Below are 24,225 nucleotides of genomic sequence, written 5' to 3' on the forward strand. Positions count from 1 at the left end.
TGTTCTGTGATCATGCTCGCCTGACATCTAGCTTAGCTAGAAAGCAGTGAAATTTCCTATTTCTGTCTGGTCCTGAAAAAAAGATCCTTAAACAATTTTAGCACCTATATCTCTTGCTACCTACTTTTCAAAAGTAAAGAAATTCCATCCTTCTTTGGAAGCTTGTGACACATTACAACCATTTTGATACAGTGAAAACCAACTATTTATTCCTGTTTGTTCCTGTGCTTCCTAAGGATTTTTGATCTATTTATTGCTCATCATGTGACAGTTTAGGAGGGTCTATAACTATAACTTGACTTTCAAAAGCCTTTGATATGGTTATTTCTGAACCACTCAAAGAATTACAGGAGGTTTTTAGGAGCTATACACAACTCAAATGGAATTCTAAAGCATACAGAAAGCTTGAACTTACCTTATGTTACCTGATACCAAGGAAAAAAAAAAAATCCTTGACAGCCTCTCCAATACTAAATATCACTAGTGACATCCTACTGATTTACTACAACTAGAAGGAATAGTCAGATAGAGAATATAACATTTTGATACAGCATCAGCCATCTAACTTTAAAAGTTTCTTCTTTATGGGTACGCAAGTATCATTTTTAAATACATGTCTATAATATCCTATTTGCCCTAGTGATCTGATATTCATTTGCTCCAGCACCTCATCTTTTGACCCTTTATCTAATCCCCCTACCTGAGGATGAACCTTGCACAGTCTGTTGGCATAACTGGGACTTTCTACCTTAATTAGTTTTTGGCACCTTGCTCTGGCAGCCTACATGCTCTTCTGTATCACTCATTAAAGAAACAATATGCAGGAAATGAACAGCTGTTAAATTTAGAGCTGCAGTGCTGAGTAAAAGTGTTTTATTCTTTTTATCATTGAAATTAAACATGCCTGTTTAAATCCCCCAGTGACTTCCCATTCACCTCCCACAATAACCAGAATCACATGCTTCTGAAGCGCAGCATTACAGATCGGTATGTCTTCTACAGTGCACTCCTGCCTCAACCCCACCTGTCTCACCCCATCACCTCCTCCATGGGTTTCTGATTCATTCCTTGGCTCTTGCTTAGATCATGCTGACTCAGACAAGCTACAAGCCTCTTCACCGCCTTTGCCCAGAAGTCTCTCTTCCAAATAAGCAGAAAAGTGTTTTTTTAACACACTCCCCCCAAAACATCTTCTGAAGGAACTAAGATTGAGATAGGGAAAAATCTGTGATTCAGTCCATAAGACCTCAGTCTCTCTCCAGAAGAGGTTCAAGACTTTGCGTCCCATACACACTTGATAATCCAAGACAGTCTTTGACAGCCTCGGGACAACTTTAATTCACTCCTCATACCTTTAAATCCACATTTTAGATTAATCTATCTCTAGTGCTCACTCTTGTGCCTATTTTTTCTTCACATAATTTTCTTTAGCACCTAAAGGCTGGTATACAACAGTTTGAATTTCCATTCAGGTATCTTTTCATTCTTACAAGGCTCATATCCTTCTGCCTACCCAGTTTTCTTTACAAAGTCCTGGGGTCCCCCATCCAGCAAGACCAAAGGAAAAAAAGCGGGGGGGGGGGGGGGGGGGGGGGGGGGCGGTTTCATAAAGAGTTTCCTTGGCTGGAAAATGCCAGCAAAATACAAATAAAGCATTACTTGGGAGGACACACAGAAATAGCAGAAAGGTAACTTCAGAAAAGGGAAAGAAGAAAAAAAAGGCAGGCACGTAAAAATGTGAATACCTCAGAAAAGAGTAGCTGTCATACCTATGCAACAGCTCTTTCTCCTACCACCATTTTTCTCTCTGCCTTAACCAAAGCTATAGCTGTGCAGTTGCCTTCTTTACAAACTCCTTGTGCTACCTACCTCCTGGAACTTCATCCAACCATCTATAAACAAGGTGAAAACACAGAGAATTTAATCCATAAATGAAGAAGTATGAACTATCTTTATTCAGCTTAGCTTAAAACATAATATGGGAAGGTCTGCTCGAGGTCTAGTATCACAAAGCAAATCAAGGTGTTAAACAGATATGCACAAGAGACTTTTTAGGAGGATATCCCCCTCAAGATTGAATGGAGATGACAGCTGAGTGTTTCTGTCTGCACTGATCTGCATGGCTGGCTGCTTGATGTGTGCATATACATGTGATTGTGTATGTACCTACTGGAAATACATGCTCAGCCTCACTACCAGCTGGAGCTTGGGAACACAGTTGCAGCTGCTTTGCTGTTATCAGGTTACCAGATTCAGCAATTCCTAACACTTTCCTCATGTTAAACACACAGTGCAATCTTCTTTTGTCACACGTTACCAAGCAAGCCAAATAAGAAAAGGAAATCTTTTAGCAGGGCTATCATGCAGGACTATAATGTCTTATCAGGCAGATGCAAGCTCTGGAATAAAACTTCAACTAAAGAAAAAAAAGTTTCTCAGTCTTAAGAAAAACAAACATAGAAAGGGGAGTGACAATATAGTAACCATATCTATTCTGCAGAGCATATCACACTCCATAACCAAGGCAGTTTCTACTTTGCACATGCATAATAGCCAAAGTCATAAAAGACAAGCTATGAGGGGGGAAAAAAAATGTAGAGAAAAATACATACTACTCAATATGCATTAAAAACTGACTGAAAGTAAAATATAAGTTTCCCCACAAAGCTGTTTGCTTAGTATTTTGGTCAGCAGCTCTTTTATGCAAAGCTTAGTCATTTAAAGCACAAATTAATGAAGCTTGTATTGGTAATAAAATCTGCCTGTAGAAAGATCACACTCCTCTTTTCCCTTCCCTCCTACACTTGCTTTCCTGACAGGCAGGCATATATAAGCAAATGAAGAAAGCATAGTAGGATTATTTCACTGTAAAAATTAGATCATTCACCACTGCCTGACATGTCTTAAAATGTACATAAAATGAAAAAGTGTGTCACTGCCTCTCCTCCAGCTAAGCCACATATTAATTGTTATTAAAATCCTCAAAGCTGCTGTCACAAATACAGAAAAAAAAAAGTGGGTCAAAAGAGGTAACCAGGTGGTTGCTTGGGGCTTAACACAAAATATGTACAATAGCAAAGCACAGTGGTACTTAACTGATACTCTTTCAGCAAATGTAAGGCTGCTCAGCCCAACACTAAATTTGTGCCCAGTAAGACTTAAATGTTTCCATGAGTAGAGCTTGTAATGAAACTTACGTCAGCTTGGATTTTAGTACCTCTCTCCAGCATCAGCAAGCCCCTAATATCATTCTGGCATAAAAAATATAAATGAAAGTTTGGATTACCATGTAAAGAGAGATTTCAACACACATCAGGATTAACCAATGTTTTTAATTTAGTTTTAATAATGAAGCCATTACAATGAGCTAGTTTTAGAAAACATTTTAAATTGAATGACTCTGGATACGACTGCAGTATTTGTGAGAACTTCCAGAATTTAGTAGTCACAATGGAGATGAGCAGTAAGACCAAAAGCTTATTTATTTATACAGCTCTATGAGGTGATCCAATAAAGAACTCAATCTCCTCCTAAATCTTTAATAATATCTGTGTCAGGGAAATAAGATCACAAACTACTCATAGCTTTTGACACTCAGTATCTCTATTACATAAAATACTTCTTGTAAAGAAAAAATGCTTTCAAAGTATTAGTTTGATTACTTGAAACTGCAAGGGGAAAAAAAAATTAGTTTATGGACAGAAGGTTCTAGGTTTGAAGGCAGCGTAAAACATGATGCTAGGGTGAAGCATGATGGTTGAAAACATAAGAAAGTCTTCTAGGTTTCAGGACCAAGCCAAGTCCAGCAAACACCCACTGGTGGAAGATGTGAAAGATGAGAGAGTCAAAGGTCAAGACAAATACTTTAATTCCCTCAAAATCAAGCATGGTGTAACCTGTCACCTCAGGGTTCAGTAATTAACATCTTACTTGTCATATACTATGGGGGAACGGAGGGAGCTGTCTGCAAACATTTTACAAGAACTATCACACAGCATATAACTAAAGGAAAACTATAGCTGTCACATCAATTAGAAAGGTGAAAGCATCAGTCAAGATACCCTCTGTCCTTCAGACCTCTACAATACAGCTGTCTTTTGACCTGTCTCTGCCCTCCCTTCCTGAAACAGTCTCACAATCGCATAATCTGTGAGCTGCAGCGAAAGAGAATCACTAGTAAAGTTGCATGGCTCCACATGCTGGGATGCACCATGTGGTCTTCAAACGTCTTGACACACTTAAGTCATAGAAGAAAGATTTTATAGGGGCATTCCTAAATTTTAACCCCAATTCTAAGTGCATGGTCCAATACTTCAAGCAGCAGTCACAGACAACAGTGTTAATTACTCATTTTTGACAATGGTATTTCATCTAAAAATTAAAGCAGCTGTCACCGTACAACCTGCATTTAACTTATGAGAAATGATGTGCCTGTAATTCATTTGTCATATCTTGACAAATTATCCTCCACCTACAGAATCTCACAGAAGTAATAAAGAGCCCAGGTATATGGTTTAACACTTGGTCTTTGAGCTAGAAAAAAAATTGATACACATGTACTTGTCGCAGGGGCAGATATGACTGTGATTATCAAGTCTTAACAGGTCAAAACATAAAAACAAGATTTCATTTGTCACAGCCAAATCTGTCCAAAAAGTTAGGCTCACAGGAGATTTGGATATCAGAATTCAATATCAGCTCAGAAAAATAAAATTATGTGAACAGCACAGGTTTAATGAATATTTGGCCTAAGATTCTGTCTAAAAAACTATGTGCTGCACCACGACACCTTGCTGAGAGTTTCTGGCAAGTTAAACTTAAATCATAGGAAAGAAATTCATAGACTGCAGCTCAAAGATGTGGTCAATTAAATCTATACGCTTTAATGTAAAGTCAGAATTATTTTCATAAAAAAAAAAAATCTACTGCAGCTATTGACAGAGAAATCAGAGCAATACTGCTCCACGTCTTTAGGGACAGTAAGAAAAGCAACTCAGTCATTCACTCCAAGAAAATGTTCTCCAGAAGCCAACGAAAAAAAAGAAGCATCACTGTTGCATTCAATAGCATGGGTATTATCTGGCTTCTTTCTTTTTTATAAGTAAGAAGCCAGCCCAGAAGGATACTTACATAGCCCAAGATTCTGTCTCCATCACCAAAATGCAAGCAGCCATGGAAAGACATCAGAAACTAAACCACGATGAAAAAGTTCTAAGAAGTGGCTGTCCAGGTACTGTGAAGATGCATGAGGACAGCTGTACAAAGAACTGCGGGGGGGAAACCGCACTAGCTTAAAACATGCTTCTAGGAACTCAAAACTTCTATTCAATTAATAAATAATATGGCAAAGACTTCAATGGGAAGTCAGTAAGTAGAACCAAATGAAAGTAAACAAAAGGCCTTTATCAACAACCAGCCTGCAAAATTAAGATACACCAAATTTAACCTGTGGTACGGCAGTAGTACTTTTAATAAGTTACCTGCATCTGCTAGAAGGATTGTGACTGTTTCTAGCCAAGAAAGTTGCTATAATTACCCATACTGTCAAACTGTACTGGCTAGCAAACTAGTCTATTTGAAAACCATTCAGCAATTGCTGTTAATTCAGGATAAACTCTTCTTAAGGAGCCCTGCATTTTGACAGGGTGAAAGGCTAGGGAGGCATTGGACCTATATTAGTTATCTTTCAGTCTCTTAGTGACCTGAAAGGTGTTAATCACCAATTAATGACCAATAGGGCTGCAATTGCCTAGATCCAGCCTACTTAGCACTCTCTTTTTAAGATATAATTTCATTTAACCAGTTTCACTTTTCCTGATTATCAAAAAGTCCTTAAGGAAGACATTCCTAGAGAGGCACATCTGCAAATACATCAAGACCAAACTTAGTCCCTTCCTGCCCTTTTTAGGTTCCTAAATCAAATTTTTCAGACATCTCTTTCATAGGCCAAGTTCTCCAAGAAGCAATTTCAGCATTACTTTGTCTCAAAGTAATTTTTTATATGTATATATAAAATATATAAGATGTTATATTTAAAACAGAACCTACTGTATGATAAGATTCAGTGAAAATTTCACAGCATTCATTTCAGTTGAATAAATATTTCTTTTATCTCTCCCACCCACTTACACAGCAGCAGGCATACTTCCATGACACAGAATATATGTCTCTGTTTAAGTACTAAAATTAACTCTCTCTTTACTCTGCCAAATCATTTGTAAAGGATAGTCAGCCTTTGGTTCTACAAAAGAAAAGTCTACACCATTTAAATCAGAAAATTTCCAATGTTTATGAGAAAACCAAATATATACTTATGAAAGTTTAGGGACATGTTTTGATCAAATAAGGGAAAAGAGACGCTCTTCAGTGAGTGTTCAAGAGTATTATTTATTTACTGGTAGGCTTCAGAAACTCTTGGAAAACATTCCAAGTTAGGTATCTAAAATGAAGCTAGTTTCAAAAAACACGCTTAGGCATTTTACATATGACAGTGTCGCTAACTCACACAAAGACTGATAGTTTAGTCATCAGTTTGTATACACAAAATATTTCTTTTGAGGATAAAGCCTGGCAAGCATCAAAATATTCCTAGGAGTACTTTGACTCTCAGCTCAACTACAAAGACACTATGGCTCTGAAGATTACTGGAATTTAAGCCATAATAATTTGATCATGTAAGTGCTTAAAGACTGCGGCAAATACCAAGTAAAGCTACAAGTCTTAGAAACTGGCTTATAATAAGTCATTTTATTATTTCTTCAAGCTAGAAGCACACCCAGGCAGCTGCTGCTGTATTAAGTTATTAAACTGGTAATTCCATCATGATCCTAAACCGTCTTTTAATTAAATTCCTGTAAACTGGTATACCCATCACTCATTGGAAAGGGTACTGAAGGAGGGAATCTGAAACCACCACGGGAGGCATAAGAGAAGAAAAAAAAAAAACACCACCAACTTTGTTACCAAATCTGCTATTTTGATAATAAAAGTTTCAGAAGAAACTGGAAGCCTTAAACAGAGGTCATTTCACATGTCCCACCCACATAAGACTGCACACGATGCATCATAGGCAGACCACTTCTAAATATAACACAACTTATTCTGAATTTTTTGATCTGAGCTTACCCTAGTGCTCAGCAGAACAAATAAGGAACATTACATGCTGCACAGAATTTTATTTTTGCCTTTCAGTTAGTATCCAGTAAAGTTGAGGCACGGCAAACATAGACCCTACACAGACCTCTTATTGTTGATGGTCCACATTTTTAGTAGATTTTATTGGAACTAATATCTACTCCTTGGTGGTTTGCTGGGTTTTTTTCTCCTCAACAGAAACAAGTCTGGATTATTCATTCTTCTGCATCCTATTCCGTGCAACACCTTCAAAAGACATTCTACACATTTCTTTCAAACATGTTTAAAACTTGCACACATCCATTTATGGTCTACGAGAAATATTATGCTAATAAGCATAAATACTTACAATAAATCTCTCAAATTGGTATTTATCAAAATTAAGAGGTAGCACACATCCCTTCTCCCAGTGCATTATGATCACTTTCATGTTCTCATTCTCTCTCTCTCTCTCTCTCTCTCTCCAGTGGCATAAAAAGAAAGTGACTGCTGGAATCAGTGCTGTTACTGGAAAAAAAAGCCCACCCAATGACAAAGTAATAAGCCCTGTATTTTACTCACAGGATAATAATTTCATTCTAGTCTGCATTAACAAGGCTTCAATAGATTACTGGGTCTAATTTTTGCCATCACGTTAAAAAAGTAGATATAGGTGAAATAGAGTCTAGAAAAGCAAAAACAATCGTAAAAGATTCAGAAAGCTTTGCCTCCAAAGAAAAGTCTACCACACTCAGTCTAAAAGAAAAAAATTAAATTATATGAATGAGAAGAGTCTTTCAACACTTAAGAGTGCTACAGCAAAACTAGCATCAAGTTGCTTTACAAAACAGCAAAAGGAAGTACCCGAAATTGGTCTAGTACAGACCAAAGAAGATTTAAGTCAGATATTGTATTCTTAACTAGAAAACCTACTAAGGGAACTGGAACAAACTACATACCTTGTTATAAAGTTTCCAATGTCAAATTAAAGATACTCTGCCAAGCCTAGATACATGCAACCACCGTTTCACTTGAGTTCAATAACAATTATCTTTCATAGTACTCCATGTAACTTTCTTCCTTTGTGCTCCTTTAACATACCCTCACAGACTTGACTATCCAACCATTTGCGGGTCACACTGCAAACAAAATTCAGAAGCTGACCATCCTGAAAAGCATATGCCTGCTTTCATAAGCCATGGGATTTCTCTGGGTTTTAGCATGACGTATCCATTCCTTTTCCAACCAGAGGGCTTTTCAGGATATAACAACCCTGTAAAGTTATTCAGCCAGCAGACCCTACAAGTCGTAAGTTGCAGCACAAATAGTCAAAGCCCATATTACCAAGTATTGTACTGTAGGAGGACTGCCTTAGTAGAAAGTTTGGAAAACATCAGAATCTATTTTTTTTTTTTTGAAGATTTCTTAGAGAAATCAGCTGCTTTTTCAGGCTCTGTTTGGACGGCACCTCAAGTCAAGAGTGCTGTCAACTCTTATGCCCATGACACCATACACACAGAAGCATCTGTAATATTTTAGATAGCAGTCCATGCATAAACCATAAGCATCACAAAGGAAAGATACACCCATATTGTGTGCTCATGTGTTAATAATATGCTTATCAGTATGCAAAAATTGTTCTTGAATCATTTAAGAAAATGAACAAAGAAACTGATATATTTTAAAAAGAATTCTGTTTAGATTTTTGAGTTTGCTTTGGTTGTACCTAACAAAATTCTTTAAAGGGAAAAATATGCTAGGAAGAGCTTTATAAAAATATCATTGTGTTTGATTTTTTTCTTCTCCTATCTCTTGTGCACACTTCCTGTTCAAAAGCAAGATACCATGTTTATTGTAATGTCCAAAATGTTGGACATTACAACATTACTACCAGTAATATTATCTCCAGGCAGGAGGGAAACATCCCCTCCCAACACAGGTGTATGTTCCCACACTTCAATACACTAACCCAGACTACTGGGTGAGGGAGGGCTGGAAAAGGAGTGTTGTGGGATGTTTGTATGTACATTTAGTGATCTGGTTTATACCAGCAAATACTTGTATCAGCACAACTACAGGAACAAAGAACTGTGGCAGGGAATCAGAAAGGCACACAGCCAACTTTATCCCATGTTTACCCCAATCACATCACACTCAGCCTGTAATAGCCTGATCTCTGAAGCCCATAAATCCACGGTCCACAAACCACTGCAGGAATTTCTTCCCCAATATATTTATGCTCACTAGAGGCCTTAGGTATACAGCTGACTAAATACATGCTGAAATGCATACGCATAGTGTGGGAGAGTTACTCACGCATGAGCTTCTTATAGTAACTAACTCTCCCACATTGTACACTGAGTGTAGTTAATAGCTCTATGGAAATTGAAAAAAACTGATGTGCAAGAAAGTTGATTTGCCCTCTGAAAATATTAACTTTGATGTTCCCCTTTTAAAACATAAAAAAGTGATACTGCATTAAATCTGACATTTAATTTCCTTTATAAAAAAGAAAAGAAGAAGGAAGAGCAGAGAATAGAGAGCAGAGGAAAACGTGACATAATATGTAAATATGACAAACACTGGTATAGCTTTTTGCAAAGTGAGTGCCATTACAGATGAATGATAAAATAACCCATTCTAAATGAAGGACAAACACAACTAAAAAAAAAACCCCACAAATGTACACATTGATATACCAGCTGTCTTACTGTTGGGGGCTGGGAGAAACCTATTGAATCAAGAGCTGAAGAAAAGAACGAATGTTCTTTTGTATTTCACTAATGTAGTAATAACCAGTGCTGAGGACCTACCATTTTGACGTTGTATGCACTAAATGAGTATGGTTTTCTCCTCAATTGTTGATTACCCCTGACTTTGCTACCTGCATCCCAGCCCCACCTGCAAACAGACAAGTGAGAATGCAACAGTGGGGAGCAGAAATGAATGGCTCTTACTCAGAAGTTGCAAAGGCACAATAAGGGAGGAATCTCCTGCCCATATCTAGCTCAAGTAAAATATTAATTAAAGAAGCTCATGGTTAGCCTGCACCTTGAGAAAGACCAGCAATCTTGGCTATACCACTTGATACTTATTAAAAACTAATTATAAATGTAGCTATTTTAATACCAATGGATTAGCAATTACACATTACTTCAAAAAGAAGTACTCAAGATTTTTTCAAACATTGTATCACATACTAGTAAGTAATTCAATACTGTGTATAACCTGTAGAAACAAAATAATGCACTTGAAATCCAATGAAGGGTATCTGAATAAGAAACATAATCAGATACCTTGAAGCTGAAGCTCCAGTTTAGTACATTAGCCCAAACATTAAAAAAAAAAAAAAAGACAATATTGCATGGTACCTTAGGTCTTCAAGGTTCTATATTCCTACAAGACAAATTCTTAACCATTACCAAAATCTCAGGATACCTTCTAGTGATACTTATTCCTGTCATATAGACATGAAATTAAGACCTAGAATTAATACCAAGAGCATGCAACATGTTTATAGAGAGAATACAGTTTTAACTGAGGTCTGACAGTCTGTATTAGGTTTCAAAGTTTTCAGAAATTCACAGTAACAATTTTCCCACCTTGGTTTCAAGCTTAAGGAAAAGGATTTACACCAGTGTATTTATTTTTATCCATAGTGTTTCCTTCTGCCACAATGCAAGTAAAGACTACATAGTGTTTATTTGCATTTGAGTCCGGGGAGAGACTTTTTACAAGGGTGCGTAGTGACAGGACATGGGGGAATGGCTTTAAATTGGAACGGAGAAGATTTAGATTAGACACTAGGAAGAAATTCTTCATGATGAGGGTGGTGAGGCCCTGGAACAGGTTGCTCAGGGAAGTTGCAGATGCCCCCTCCATGGAAGTGTTCAAGGCCAGGCTGGATGGGGCCTTGAGCAGCCTGATCTAGTGGGACATGTCCCTGCCAATGGCAGGGGAGGTTGGAATTAGATGACCTTTAAGGTCCCTTACAGCCCAAACCATTCTTTGATTCTATGATTCTATATCTAGTAGTAATAAAGCGAAAAGGATGAAACTGACAGTCACACTACAAATATATTCAGTATCAACATTAAAGTGTGACTGTATTGTAAAAAGTCTAAATCCACTTAAAAGCCAGATTGTATCCTCAGTACTCAAGTAATCACAAACTTTAATATCACACCACATTACTTCTTTTACTATCCCAATATACCTTCAGATATACCAACATCAGAAATACCTTCAGACAGATAATCTGGGGCTGTGTAGATGAAAGCCCTATCAGACTCAAGTGCTTTAAAACTGGAGCTATCTGGCCTTTACCAAGTCCTGCACAAAGAAGAAATATAGCACTGACTTTTCCTCCCCATAAACATAGAAAAGTTAACATTGCCAATGATGGGCTAAAACGCATCCTCCTAGGCGGGACCTACAGCCAAAACACAATAGGTTGCCTGTTAAGTCCAATCTGCTATTACGCATCAAAAGTATAACATTAAGGTCACTCAGGTGTGTCAGCAAGACAGAATATTCTGCCTTAAGGACGAAAAGCCAGCACGACCAAGCAAAAGGAGATCTTCTAGGGAATCTCTGACACCTTTGGATTTTGTCCAAGGTCTTCCACAGTGACACAGCGATGTGGCAAGATACAACATATTTTCAGACAGTTTTGTCACTATGAACACCTATCATCAGACTAGAAGTAAACAACTCCTTTAAGAAGCAGCTGACAAGAAAACCTTGTAGAATTTAAAGACCTGTGGTACAGCTGAAGATATGGAACGTACAGCAGCAGGATATTTTGTTTCAAGTTGGTGATATTCTAGGCCTTCAATCAAGCATAGCTAAAACTAGCAGTGACCCCATTGGAGTCAGCACCAATAAGAAGCTATTAATTTCAACCTAACACCCAATAAAGACAATTTCAGAATATGCAACTGCAACACAAGCTTTTAATGCCAAATACAGCAGCGTGGTTTTATCCTTTGCAGAAGCAGCAAAATAACTGTTAGTAACCTGGCATTGGGGAAAAGCAGAAACAGGGCATAGGAGCCAGAAGAAACCAAGACAATTAAATACATCGCCTATTATGCAACTTGTTTTAAACTTACCTAACTTATATGCCAAATCTCAAAAGACAGTGGAAAGAAAATCTACTCTGCCCATCTTCAGGACTGCGGTTATAAAATACTAAGGGCAGGAAGCTATGTTTCCTAAGCTTGTTCTTGGTTTATTCTAACTGAAGTTTCTTTCCGCTTACAATACTGCTGATTAGAAAAACTAATCAGCTCTGTGTGGGATGGGCAAAACCTTCATGCTAGATACTGGATGATTTTAAAAAACAACAGTAGTAGCTAAAAATTTCTGCATAACTGGCCACTGGCAAGGTACAGAGGCTGAGCAGGACCAAGTACTTTATTCTGCAGGTTAGTAGAAAAAAACAATACTCAAACAGAATGGCTTAACTGGAGAACATGCTTCACATTTAGGAACAAATCTACTTTGTTTATGCAAATTGCACTAAAGTATCAGAGAGGGGGTGTTATAGAGGTGGCTGTCAGCCTTAATTTTAGGCACAGCAGACCATCTATTTTATTTTATTACATAAGGTTTGGTTGCAAAGCCCATTAAAGTCTACTGACTCTTCATTTACTTCAATCATCTTTGAATTTGACCCAGAAATTAAATATGACTACTTGCTTTGTAAGTACAAGTTCTGAAAAAACTGCAGTTTGGAGATGAGATTTCCCACATAAGCGTTAAACCACACTGATAAAATAAATTACTCTGCATATTATATCTCTTTTGTTGCAGAAAAAATTCTCACTCCTACCTGCACATTTTCTTCTGTAACTTGAATTTCAGCAGTGTAAATATAATCAATAAGCATCCTTAGAGTCCAGCCATCGACTTCCTTTATCCGAACTCTCTTTGCTCGGCTTTCACTCATCTCACCTGCAAACAGTTTATTAGTCAGGTAAATTAGACAAAAATACAGCACATACATAAAACTTGAACAGTAATTGCTCTCCTACCAGCAGCAGAACCTTTTGTGTACTATCAGTTGTGACAGAAAAACAACTCAAATAATACACTTTCCTTCCATAGTCCAATGAGAAGGGAAGACACTGTTGTTACTACCACATGAATGCTAACTGGGTTAACACTTACTTCAGGTGACCTATTTTCTCCAGTGTAAAAAAATCAGGAAAATATTACCAGATCTAAATAAAACTCTTCAAATGCATACAAAAAACATTTTGCAGCCAAAGCAAGCTATTAAAATACTCTAGCTTTATTAACTACTTAATCAAAGAAGCATACCAAATGCAGTCTGGAATCATTTTATCTAAACAAGAAAAATTTTATCCCCACAGAAGAATTAACATACATGTTTCCTTGCTTGCCTACTTATTATTCCTTTAGCAATTTCATCTCTGTTACAGATCTGATTTAACAGTTTAAACTCAAGCTAAGACAAAGTGGTAAGCAAGCAAAAACTTGCTGGATCTCATTTTATGGAGGCTGACATACTAGCCATATGCCACAACTGATCTTCACTGAAAGGCCTGCAAAATACCTTCTGCCTTCTAAAATATGAAGTTTATCAAAATATAACATTTTGTTTATATCTAAAATAATTGCCCATAGATATATTTTGAAGTAACGACTATAACTTTCTCCATGATCACCAAACACACATGTGGTTATCTCAGACCTCTAACCCTTTTTGTATTGACTTGTAGTGGGAAGCAAATTACCCTTGTTATGTTGATTGATACATCAACTTTGACTTTGGAAAAGTATATCCCAACCTCTGGATACATCCATTTCTCATTATTCTGTATTGGATGTATTCTTATTTCTTTCTTTCAGGCATCCAGAGATAAGAGTATTGATGAGGTAATAAATTCAACATCAACAAAACCAGAAGCAGAACGGATGGGGAAGTGAATCAGAAGATGCTTATCATTGCCGATATCTCCTTACGAAGTACATAAGTATTTTCACTGTTTTTTACCCTGTGATGTCCAGGACTGGTGCCAAGCAATGCACTTTACCCACCAGCGCATTTGGCAAATTGATTGTCACTGAGAAATTTATTGTTATTCATGCCTTTTTTTGAGGGATGGCATTTTAAACCAACCCTTTAAATGGCAGGAAGTACAGAAGACTATCTACAGCAATGTACTACTACATAACAGCAGTTACGTAGTTCACCAATATTCCGGAAAACTCATTAAGAACCATATCAAAACCAGCAAAGTTGAGCCCCCTCCCTGCCCCAAACTTTCTCTTTTCACCTGCTCTTCCAAAATCTTTCCCTACACCTTTGAAGGATGATTGCAGTATGTTCTCTGCAGGGCCCTGTATACTAAGTTTCCATTTCTAGTTTGACACAGATTAAACCTATTGATCTTCAGAGCATGCATGCTGCAAGTTATTTATTATGCAAGCTACTGTGGAGGTGGTCCTTTGGGAAAATCATATGTGTGGGAGGGCAGCATTTGATATTCTGCAAGCACATTAGTTCTGTTTTCAGATTTTGTGTCAAGTCTTCTGGAGCCATGGATAGGCATTCTCTCTGTTTAACAACAGAGCCCAGATTCTGACAAAAAAAAACCCAAAAACCCAAAAAAAATGAAATAGACTTGATTCTACCTTTCATTCTAAACAGACATGCAGTCTTACCATGACTCTATATGAGTCCTCCTGTGATCCAGACTTGTCGGACAGACCATATACTGGAAACTATAGATTCACTCACCAGGAGGTCTCAGTCTAGACTTCAACCCAATGAACAACTCAGTTCATGACTGGGAAGTTGCACCACAGAAGTTGTCAGTGACAGGAAAATATATCGTTAATAGACAGGAAAGCTGTGAGCTGGTCCAACTTCCCAAGCAGGAGGCAGCTACAGCACCAGCTGAATTAAAGTCCCTAAAATATTATGTAAAAACCTTCATATGGTTCCTCATAAATAATGTAAGGAAAGCTTTTTTGGGTGGGGGTGGGGGGTTGGCTTGTGTTGGTTTCATTTGGTTTTTTGAGGTTTTTTTAGAATTTTACAAACAGAGAACAGAAGCAAAGAGAACAGGTAATTTCCTAAGGGTAACTGCCACTGCAGAAGAGAAAATGAAAACTGGGGTCATTCTTACCCCAAGCCAAACCCTACAACCACTGAAGTGTCCCTTCACCGATGTTTCATAATCCCTTCCTCCAAACACTTAGGTGTATTTAATTCAGAAGACAATACATTTTTCTAAATAATTCCACTGCATACAGAAGGAAGAACTATCCCTAGTAACATAGTCCCAGATGTTTAATCCCACACTCCACACAGTACTAAATTTTGTAAGCAGTAACTTTTTCTTTCTGGATATTTAATAGGGCTACCTCTACCATTAGAAGTGCAAACAGAGGAAAAAAAACCCAAACCCACAAGCATGCCATATCCCAGCTGTCACAGCAGTCAGTATCTAATGACTCGGAGAAAGATGGAGTAACCTGCAAACATGCATCTTGATATAAGCTTCTAATTTCTAGTCAAGAAGTAACACTGAAGCATCAAGTGCAATTCTTTTACTATCTTTTCAGTCACCTTTTTATTCTGGATGGAGGAATACACTTTTCTATTCGGTCGTAGCTGGTTAAGGGATCAAATTCGCTTATTTGATTTGCAGAGGGAAATTTGAGAAATTTGAATTGCAGGGTTAACAGACATAACAGTTACAACGAACCTCAGGATTTTCTCCCACGAAGATGTGCCGAAATGCACCAATACTACAGGTGGGCCCTGCTGAAAACAGCCTATGATAGTAGTATAAAGCCTACTGATAAATCTCATAGCCATAGCTGAACTCTCAACAATTTAGTTCAACTACACAAATGTTGCCACAGATGTATGGGTTAAACACTTTCCACCCATTACTCAGGTAAGCATTCCCACCTCCTGCACCACTGGGGGTCAATGATCACCTACATTTAAAAACATAAAACAAGCAAAAATTTTTAAAAGGGACTGAAGCAAGGAAAGGACCAAGATTTCAGCAATTTCATCTGAAGAGCTGCTATGGACTCCACTGCACTGGTATTCCTAACAAGTCAAACTTCCCACAGAAAGGGCAGTCAGGTCAAGCAGAAATGTCTTGTCTGCCACAAAGTATAACATAAAACTAATAGTCTGAGTAGAGAATATTTTGAGTGTGACAGACAACAGTAAATTTTAATACAGAAATAATGTAAGAGGCTTGCGATCTCTGTTACTAAGGTGATGGAAAGGAACTGTAGAAACAGCTGTTTTCATTCCAACTTTAAAGAAAGAGTAAAAATTAAGAAAGAATGTATCAGTCATCTGCAACGTTTGTCTCAACCACAAATGCAAACTTCAAGAACTACTAGATGAACACACATTTAATTTTACACACAGCTTTAAAACATTGTTGCTGTTAGTAGCAACTATATTTCTAGCTTTCTTGCTGTCAAAAATACTTGAACATAAAATCAAGAACAACCAGCTGCTTCCCTAGGACACAAAAGTATTTCAAATTTCATAAATCTTCCAGTTACCTACAGCTGAAGTTATTAAAACTCCAGTTTGCTTATATACTGGAAGGCCAAGAGTCACATTTCTGCCTCCACCTCAGCTGGTGGTCAGAAGCAATACATTGCAGAGAATTCTTGTCATTTCAGCCAACATTAGCTACCAAACTGGCACAAGATTCGAGAATGAACAAGCAAAACTTCAGAAGCTAATTTCAACATGCATGTAGTAGCATTCTCAACTTAGACACTGAATTTCACATGTTTTTAATGTTATTTATAATCATTATGGAAATAAACCCAGAGCACAAGAATTCAGCTGGAGGCTCCTATGAACCTGAACCTATCTTAGCCTTGCAAGCCTGCAGTAACTTGGCCAGCATGGAGCAAGCAGAGGCAGAATCAAGCCTGCACAGAAAAGCTGTGACAATGATGCAGAGTACATCTGTCACAGAGAATTACCCTAAAAATATCAAAACATGCACTCCAGCTACACGCTGCCAAAGCCACAGAAAGCTTTCACATCTACTAACAGCCTAGAGTACTTGGGATCTGAAAAACGTAGCAGCAGTAGTTGCTAAAGGACATAATTTACTCAAAAATTGACATGAAAGTTATTTTAACCTTTTTTTGCACAAGTAAGATTACTAGAATCTTAAAGGATATAACAACTCTACAATTCTCAGCTTACTTAACATATAAATTTGTTCAAATGAAGGTGACTTTTTAAAGCATTCATCATGCTAACAAAGCATTAAGTTGCTAGCATGTTCTTACATTGAAAAAAAAAACCATTAAGAAACCCAAATGCTCCCATTGGCTTACTTAAAAATTAAATGAGACACTAAAAAGCAAAAGTCATTTTAATTTTGTGCTTTATATGGTTGCATTAGAACACAGAAAACATTGAAACATTTGGTACCTGTAAACATGGCATGGAAGTAGGGGCTGCAGGCGGCTAGCACAACTCTATGCGCTGCAATTTCCATGTCTTCAGCTACTATCGTCACATCACACAGCAAGTTTTGACTATTTAGAAATATCAGAGAAGGCAATTTCACATAAGTGAACTAAAACACAAAAACAAATAATATCACAATTTCTTTTCCCACACCCTCAAAAGAGGCAGGCAGACAATGTTGATGAAGCATTGTTTTTAAATGCATTACACAACCATGCGGCTATTATTCAGTCAGATTACAGGTGGTATGGTACTTGGGTACACAGAACTTTCTAAAACTCAAATAATTGAATTGTGTTTTCTTGCATAGCTGTTTTCTGCACCGAATAACCAAAATTTTTAACAGCTCAGTTTATAAATCTTCTCACTGGAAGTCTGGGCCTCTTTGAGTGACTGTGATAAGAAAAAGAATTTGATATACACAAACCCTTAAAGACTGAGGTAAGAAATATTACTTTACAGATAACAAAAATCCAATCTTCATTTGTGATGTCTGTGTTGCACTACACTGGAAGCTCATGCCTACTTAATTGTTTAAAATCACTACTTGTTCATCTCTATATTTACTGTTTTCCAAACATTTTCATACACAGACCATACACACAACACAAGCATTTTTATCTACTTGGACTAGTTTAGAATTTATTATAGTTAACTTCATATCTTGCCTGACTTTTTATCTTCATTACTTGCTCCTCCATTCTTATCCTTTGCAACTATTATATATATTTCCCCCCTCTTTTGTTGCAAAATGTAGCGTCTCAATCATTTATAATACAGGTGTTTCCAATGCAGTTTACAGCAACTGAATATAGCTCTTCCAGTTAAACCCACCACCCTGCGTTCTCTTTATAATCCAATTTTCTAGATGGAAAGGGGGTGAAGGTAGAAACAAATAAAAAAAAATAATCCAGCACAACACCAACAGACTGCAATTTCCCAGCATTTAAATTGCCGGTCACGGTTGCCTTTTATTTCCTCCTTATGCTAGCACTGTCCCTGTACTAGTAGCATACAATCAAAAAAAATTCAAGCCAAGGCAACACATGGAAGAGGAAAAAGTACTACTTAACAGAACATATCTCTTAGGGATGGAGCTAGAGCTGTATGTCAAGCCACTGATCTCTGTTCTCAGCACTTTTAAAAAGATAAATTTTTACTTTTCCTGAATACATACTGCAGTTAGACAGCAGATTTTCTGATAATTTGCGACTACCATGCAGAGTTGTAGTAAAGACTAGGGTGAGTTGCATTTTGCTCAAGCAGACAGCCCGAGTTCTCAGACTGCCCAGATACCCCAGTCCCAAGAAAACACCATAATTTCTCAGCCTCTGCAATCATCCAATTCCTTTGAGCACAGCCTCAAGTAAGAAGGCTTTGCAGAGACCACACACCAAAATATTTGGAGGCCACAATTAACCTTTGGAACCATATTGCAGTCCTGGACTTAAAATATTATTCCCTCTTTTAGCTCTTAATATCTATAGCAACTGTCTAACCCTCATAAGTTCAGCCTGCAATATGGTTATTGTCAAAAAGAGATATGTCTCATAAGGTAATGACCATACCCAGATCAAACAAAATCCAGAGGAGCTTGAGAATAACCATTACATGATACAAAACCTGATCAACCTCTTAAATGCAGCTTTCAGTTTCAGACACCCCACTTTTTCAGACATCTGCACTTATGACAGCAGGAACAAATGGTTTTATGCTTAGCTTCACAAAATTGGCAAAGATAACTCTGAAGCCAGAAGCAACAGAATTAGATGAATGCAAAACTCCAGCTAACTAATTACACTGCACGTATACAGATATAGCCCAGACACATCTCTAGTCTGGAACCGCATTAGGTGAATGAACATGCCTTGTGTTATTACAAAGCTGACATGATAAATAAGCTACTAAATAACGGAACAAGCTTATAAACTTAAACATGTACTCTACTCCAAGCATCTCGTGGCTTCCACAGCCCATGAGGGCACATCAATGTATTTTAAAAAAAGCTTGTGTTCTGGAGCAATATTGTAACAATTTGCTTGTACAGAGCAACTCAATGAACGGAAGAGCGTACACCATCCTGGTAAAGCAAATGAGAAAAATCTCAAGGCAGAGGGGGGCAAAAAAGTATAAATTTAACAACAGTAACAGTTTACCAGCTAGCAGTTTATTCTTCATTGGTTTATACACAGAAAGGTCATTACTCACACCTTCAAAAGATTTTGGTAAATCCTGTTTACAATAACCACAATTTTAACAAAAACAGGTAAGGTTAAACTCCATTGTTAAAGAAGAAAACTATAACGAAGAGGAAAGATAGGCATCAGAGGGCAATTTCTTCATATGTCAAGAACTAATTAGCTATCCTAATGATCTTTCTGACTCAGTGTTGAGGTGATGGTGACTAATGAAATGACAAAAACTACCAAGGACAAAATTACTCAAACCTGTCAAAATTTGTAGGCACAGAAAAACTCTTAGGAGCTAGCAGAATCAGGCAACTTGATAGCAGCCAAAAATGTAATATAAACTCGTAGACTTAAGCATTCTAAAACACAATGCATTTTAGATACGTAAATAGACAATTTCTTCACTAGTTATCCATTTTCTGGAGAGTATGCCTCTGGCAAATACCTCTTTGTGCTAAACTAATAAAAAGAAGTGAGAAAAAAAAGCCCTTCAAAAACAGTCAATAAAATCAAAAATACAATTAACATTAGGTCTTCATATATAGTATTGAAGTCTGAAACATTTAATATTAAATTTATTGTTTCAAATAAATAAATGCAACTGTGTTTATAATCTGAGCACTTATAATTAGCACTTATAATTTTAAAAGCTGTACTCAGCCTAAACAGTCAACATTGCTGTACCAACTACCTTCTTAAATAAGAAATACAGTTAAGGTTTGCACAGCACTGATCCTGTTCCAACTTTAACTATTTATACAGGTTTAAAATTGCTCAAATTGCTCCTACAGCAATTCAAATTTAAGTAACCATGGAAACTTAAGTATATTCTGAAAATGATCCATAGGCTTCAACAATGCACTCTGCTGGAAGACCACGTATATTTTATTTGCAACACAACAAAATGTAGAAAAGGTTTCTGACTTCTGAAACTGTTCTAAGATTCATTCACTTTCTGTGAAATTGTTTCTTCATCTAAACTCTTGCACATTGTTTAGAAAGTCATAGCTACTGGCTCTAGTCAGGCCCTATTACACTCCTGAGGCACCGAATTTGGTTACTGGGGTCCATGAAAAAGCCAAGGGAGTAAGTAAAGTGAAGCAACAAGGACCAGTCCTTCCAGCATAGGGTAATTAGGTTGTTAGCATAGTAGAATAGTCTCTGCTCTTATCCCAGGATCCTCAGACTATGGGAGTCTTTGAGCTGGATTTAAGTCATTTATAGTCAGCATAAGATTTTCTTCAGTCTTCCAATACAAATCATCATGGCCACATACATACATTGACCTGATCACAGGATCTACCATCGCATTTAAGATTTAGCCACATGTAACAGCAAAGATCAAAGGCAGAGCTATGCTTTAACAGGGAATCAGCTGCTTTTTTTTTTTTTTCAGGTGAAGTCTCCCAGTTTTCAATCTTATATGGAAAATAATAAAAGACTAGAGGATTTTCACACACACCCATACTGTCTATGCTAGAGAACCATTTTATTTATTTTATTTCTCCATTGTTGCTGTTAGTTATAAAGCTGAATTACTGTCAGTGATAGTTGAGAGTTCTAATTATCAGAGCTCAGTTGTGAGCTCTAATTACCAGCTGTCACAGTTTTCAACACCATCTCACCTACTTGCTTAAATCAAAAAATCAAATATGGGAGCTAAGAACAGCATCAGCACTAGTTCCCCAGTTTTGCTGAAACTGATGGTAGTACATTACTCAAGGTCTTAGAAGCCTTTATTGAGAAAAGTTACTTTAAACATTTGATTTGGGAGTTCATCAATTTCTCCCAGGGCAAGCAAAAGATAACGGTGAAAATAAAGCACACTGTCAGTTGATTTACATTTGTTAGACTGTGACCTATGTCTCCGGACTAGAAAATTTTGGCATTTTTCCAGTTTGCAGCCCACCACAAAAATCAGCAACAGGCTTACAAAGAGCCTTAGGCTAAACTAAAAAGTCACTTTTCATCTATCCAGGATCAAAAACATACAGCACAGGATCAGTAGCTGTAATTGCTTAGTTTTGATTAACTTATGAAGGACAAAAACGTATTATATGCATTACAGCTATCATTGCGTGACTATGATTCAGCTATCACTTCATTGTATATTTTTAATCCTCCTCAGCAGATACACTTCTGGAATTGCATGTTCTTAATAAATAAACTATTATTAATCTAATAAATACAAATAAAGTAAAAATATATGATGGACTGCAGACAGATGTAAACAGTGAAGTAATACCTTCTTAATTCATTCATAACTTTAAAAGCTTTCTTCATGTGCCATGGATTTACTGTAACAGGACAGTGAATTTCAGTGTTATCATCTTTCAGATCCAAGGGCTTCTGATGGCAAAGTTTGGTACATCTGGAAAGAATGAGGAAAAAAAATGAGAAGAGTTAATACTTCTGTCTGATCTCCAGTTCTGTCACTCTTACTTTCTCCACCTTCATCTTGGGAAGGAAGAGAAGATTTGCACTACAGCTTATCTTTACCCCAAGCAATTTTGATTTGCCTATTACCAACAGTGTAGAGGGGAGCAGGTAGAATTCCCGAGGAAATGATAACTTGGTGACCAACATTACTGAGGCTGATAGAGGCGCTCAGAGCTAACAATCTCCCCTAAAGAGAACATGAAGACAATGCCCCCAGAACATTTCCAGTAAGGTCTAAAGTGAAGGGAGAAGCAGAGGTTTGGGAACTTTTAGCTTGGTGCCTACATAGATCAATGGCAAAACACACCAGACATCACCCCAGTCTCTCAACACCTTCATCGCTTGAGAGATAGAAGCCACTCTCTGACTTTCCACAAGGCCCTCCCTTACTGGGTTCACACAGCTCCCAGTTCATCTGAGAGGATGACTGCTGTAACTGTCCAGGTTTTCCCTAGCAACAGCACGAGACACGGGTGAGTATGAGGAAAAAACGGATAGTTTTGCAGATCTACTCACTGTTTTGAGAAGCCTAAGTGACCAGCCTCTTCATTTTTCTTATTCTCAAGCCCCCACCCAAATTAACAAGAGAAAAAAACTAAGCAGTGTGAAAAATCATTACAATTACTTTTCTGTAAGAAAAACCCAAATTCCACAGACACTATTTTCTGTACAAAAACAACTATGTATACCTTTCAGTCACTAGAGCTGTCCAAGCAACAAGCGTTTTTTTCATGCCAAGTCAATAAGATGTTTGTTTACAATCACTATGTTATTCTTACAAGGAAAGTTACACCATTGTCCCGAAAATCAGTTACGTTTCCATACGTTTTAGCATCAATTATGCTTTCACCTACACTACTATAACTATATTCCTGAACCTCTGAGCTGGAAATAAGCAAAGTCAGAGAGCAACTGACCCTGGTACATCCAAGAGCTAATTTCAAATAAAAACCCAATCTTACTCACTTTAGATAAGAACAGTCAAATTGAATGTATGCATTGACTCCCGGAATTCCAGCCTCTCTTCTACAATCCTAAAACTTTTTACTTGGGCGTGCCTAAAGAAGCTTAAAAGAAAAAATCAAGGACAATTAGTATAAGATTTTAACCTACAACTCTATATTCTGTGCACTACAACAACAAGCAAAGCAAAATATTTGGCTCTACTTTTCATTATTCCAAAACTAGCTACAAAATTGTGAAGCAAAACTGCATCAAGCAACAAGGGAATAAAGAAAGTCTACAAAATAACGGCTAAAAAAGTAAAGTCCATCTACAGAACTCAAAACTATGACCAACTTTCTACACTGTAGTAACTTCAGGAAACATTCAAAACACCAAAACCTAACCATGAGGAAGAGACCCAGCTTTTAATTATAACTCTGACTCATCAAGCCCAAGAAAAACACAATTATTCTATGGCATTTTCTTACATCCCAAAGCAATGCATCAGACTGCAACGTGTACATACGTGTATACAATCACAGACTATATACACATCACTAACAGATCTGCAAAGAAAAAAAGCACTAAGAGGTGCCTGTCAAAAGCTGCCAAGTGACCTGGATAGATGGAGGAGCTCCTATGAAGAGTAAGTTCACCTGCTCAGTTTCATTCGTTTGTCACAAAGGATGACTTAGTTTTAAGGTAATGAACCTTACAAAACTGTCAGTCATACGCCTTCTATTTTGAGAACCGCTATTCTGCCTGGAGTTACTCGAGTCTCCCTTACCATTTCACCAGATGGGTCAAAGCTGTCTGCAAGCGGTTCCCTTTGATTTTTTTCTCAAGACCGTGACCCGCAGCGTACCTGAAAGCACAAACTCCTCAAGGTGCGGGATGAAGCTACGCTGAACCGGAGCATGTAAAATACTGGATGAACCCAACTGAAAATACGCGGCTTGCCGAGCTCCCCGCTACTAGAAAAGATGACTAAACTAAATAACGAGAAAACCGAGAACGCGATGAGCGCGGCTG

At 37.4% G+C, this 24,225-nt stretch overlaps 1 protein-coding gene across 3 annotated transcripts in view; it reads right to left on the reverse strand.

The window, feature by feature from the left end:
* Positions 1 to 24,225, reverse strand: part of KLHL2 (kelch like family member 2) — a 63,827-nt gene that overhangs the window by 39,148 nt on the left and 454 nt on the right. Inside the window, exons 1-4 of one of the 3 annotated variants that reach the window (XM_069855807.1) lie at positions 23,211 to 23,229; positions 22,055 to 22,180; positions 17,582 to 17,688; positions 12,950 to 13,071 (exon numbers count right to left, since the gene is read on the reverse strand). In XM_069855807.1, coding sequence (XP_069711908.1) covers positions 12,950 to 13,071; positions 17,582 to 17,688; positions 22,055 to 22,092 — 267 coding nt within the window. In that variant the 5' untranslated portion in view covers positions 22,093 to 22,180; positions 23,211 to 23,229. Of the gene's footprint in view, positions 1 to 12,949; positions 13,072 to 17,581; positions 17,689 to 22,054; positions 22,181 to 23,210; positions 23,230 to 24,225 lie in introns of those variants that run through there. The other 2 variants (XM_069855806.1, XM_069855808.1) reach the window with 2 other exon arrangements.

Source organism: Phaenicophaeus curvirostris, chromosome 4 (genome assembly GCF_032191515.1).
Source record: "Phaenicophaeus curvirostris isolate KB17595 chromosome 4, BPBGC_Pcur_1.0, whole genome shotgun sequence".
NCBI lineage: Eukaryota > Metazoa > Chordata > Aves > Cuculiformes > Cuculidae > Phaenicophaeus > Phaenicophaeus curvirostris.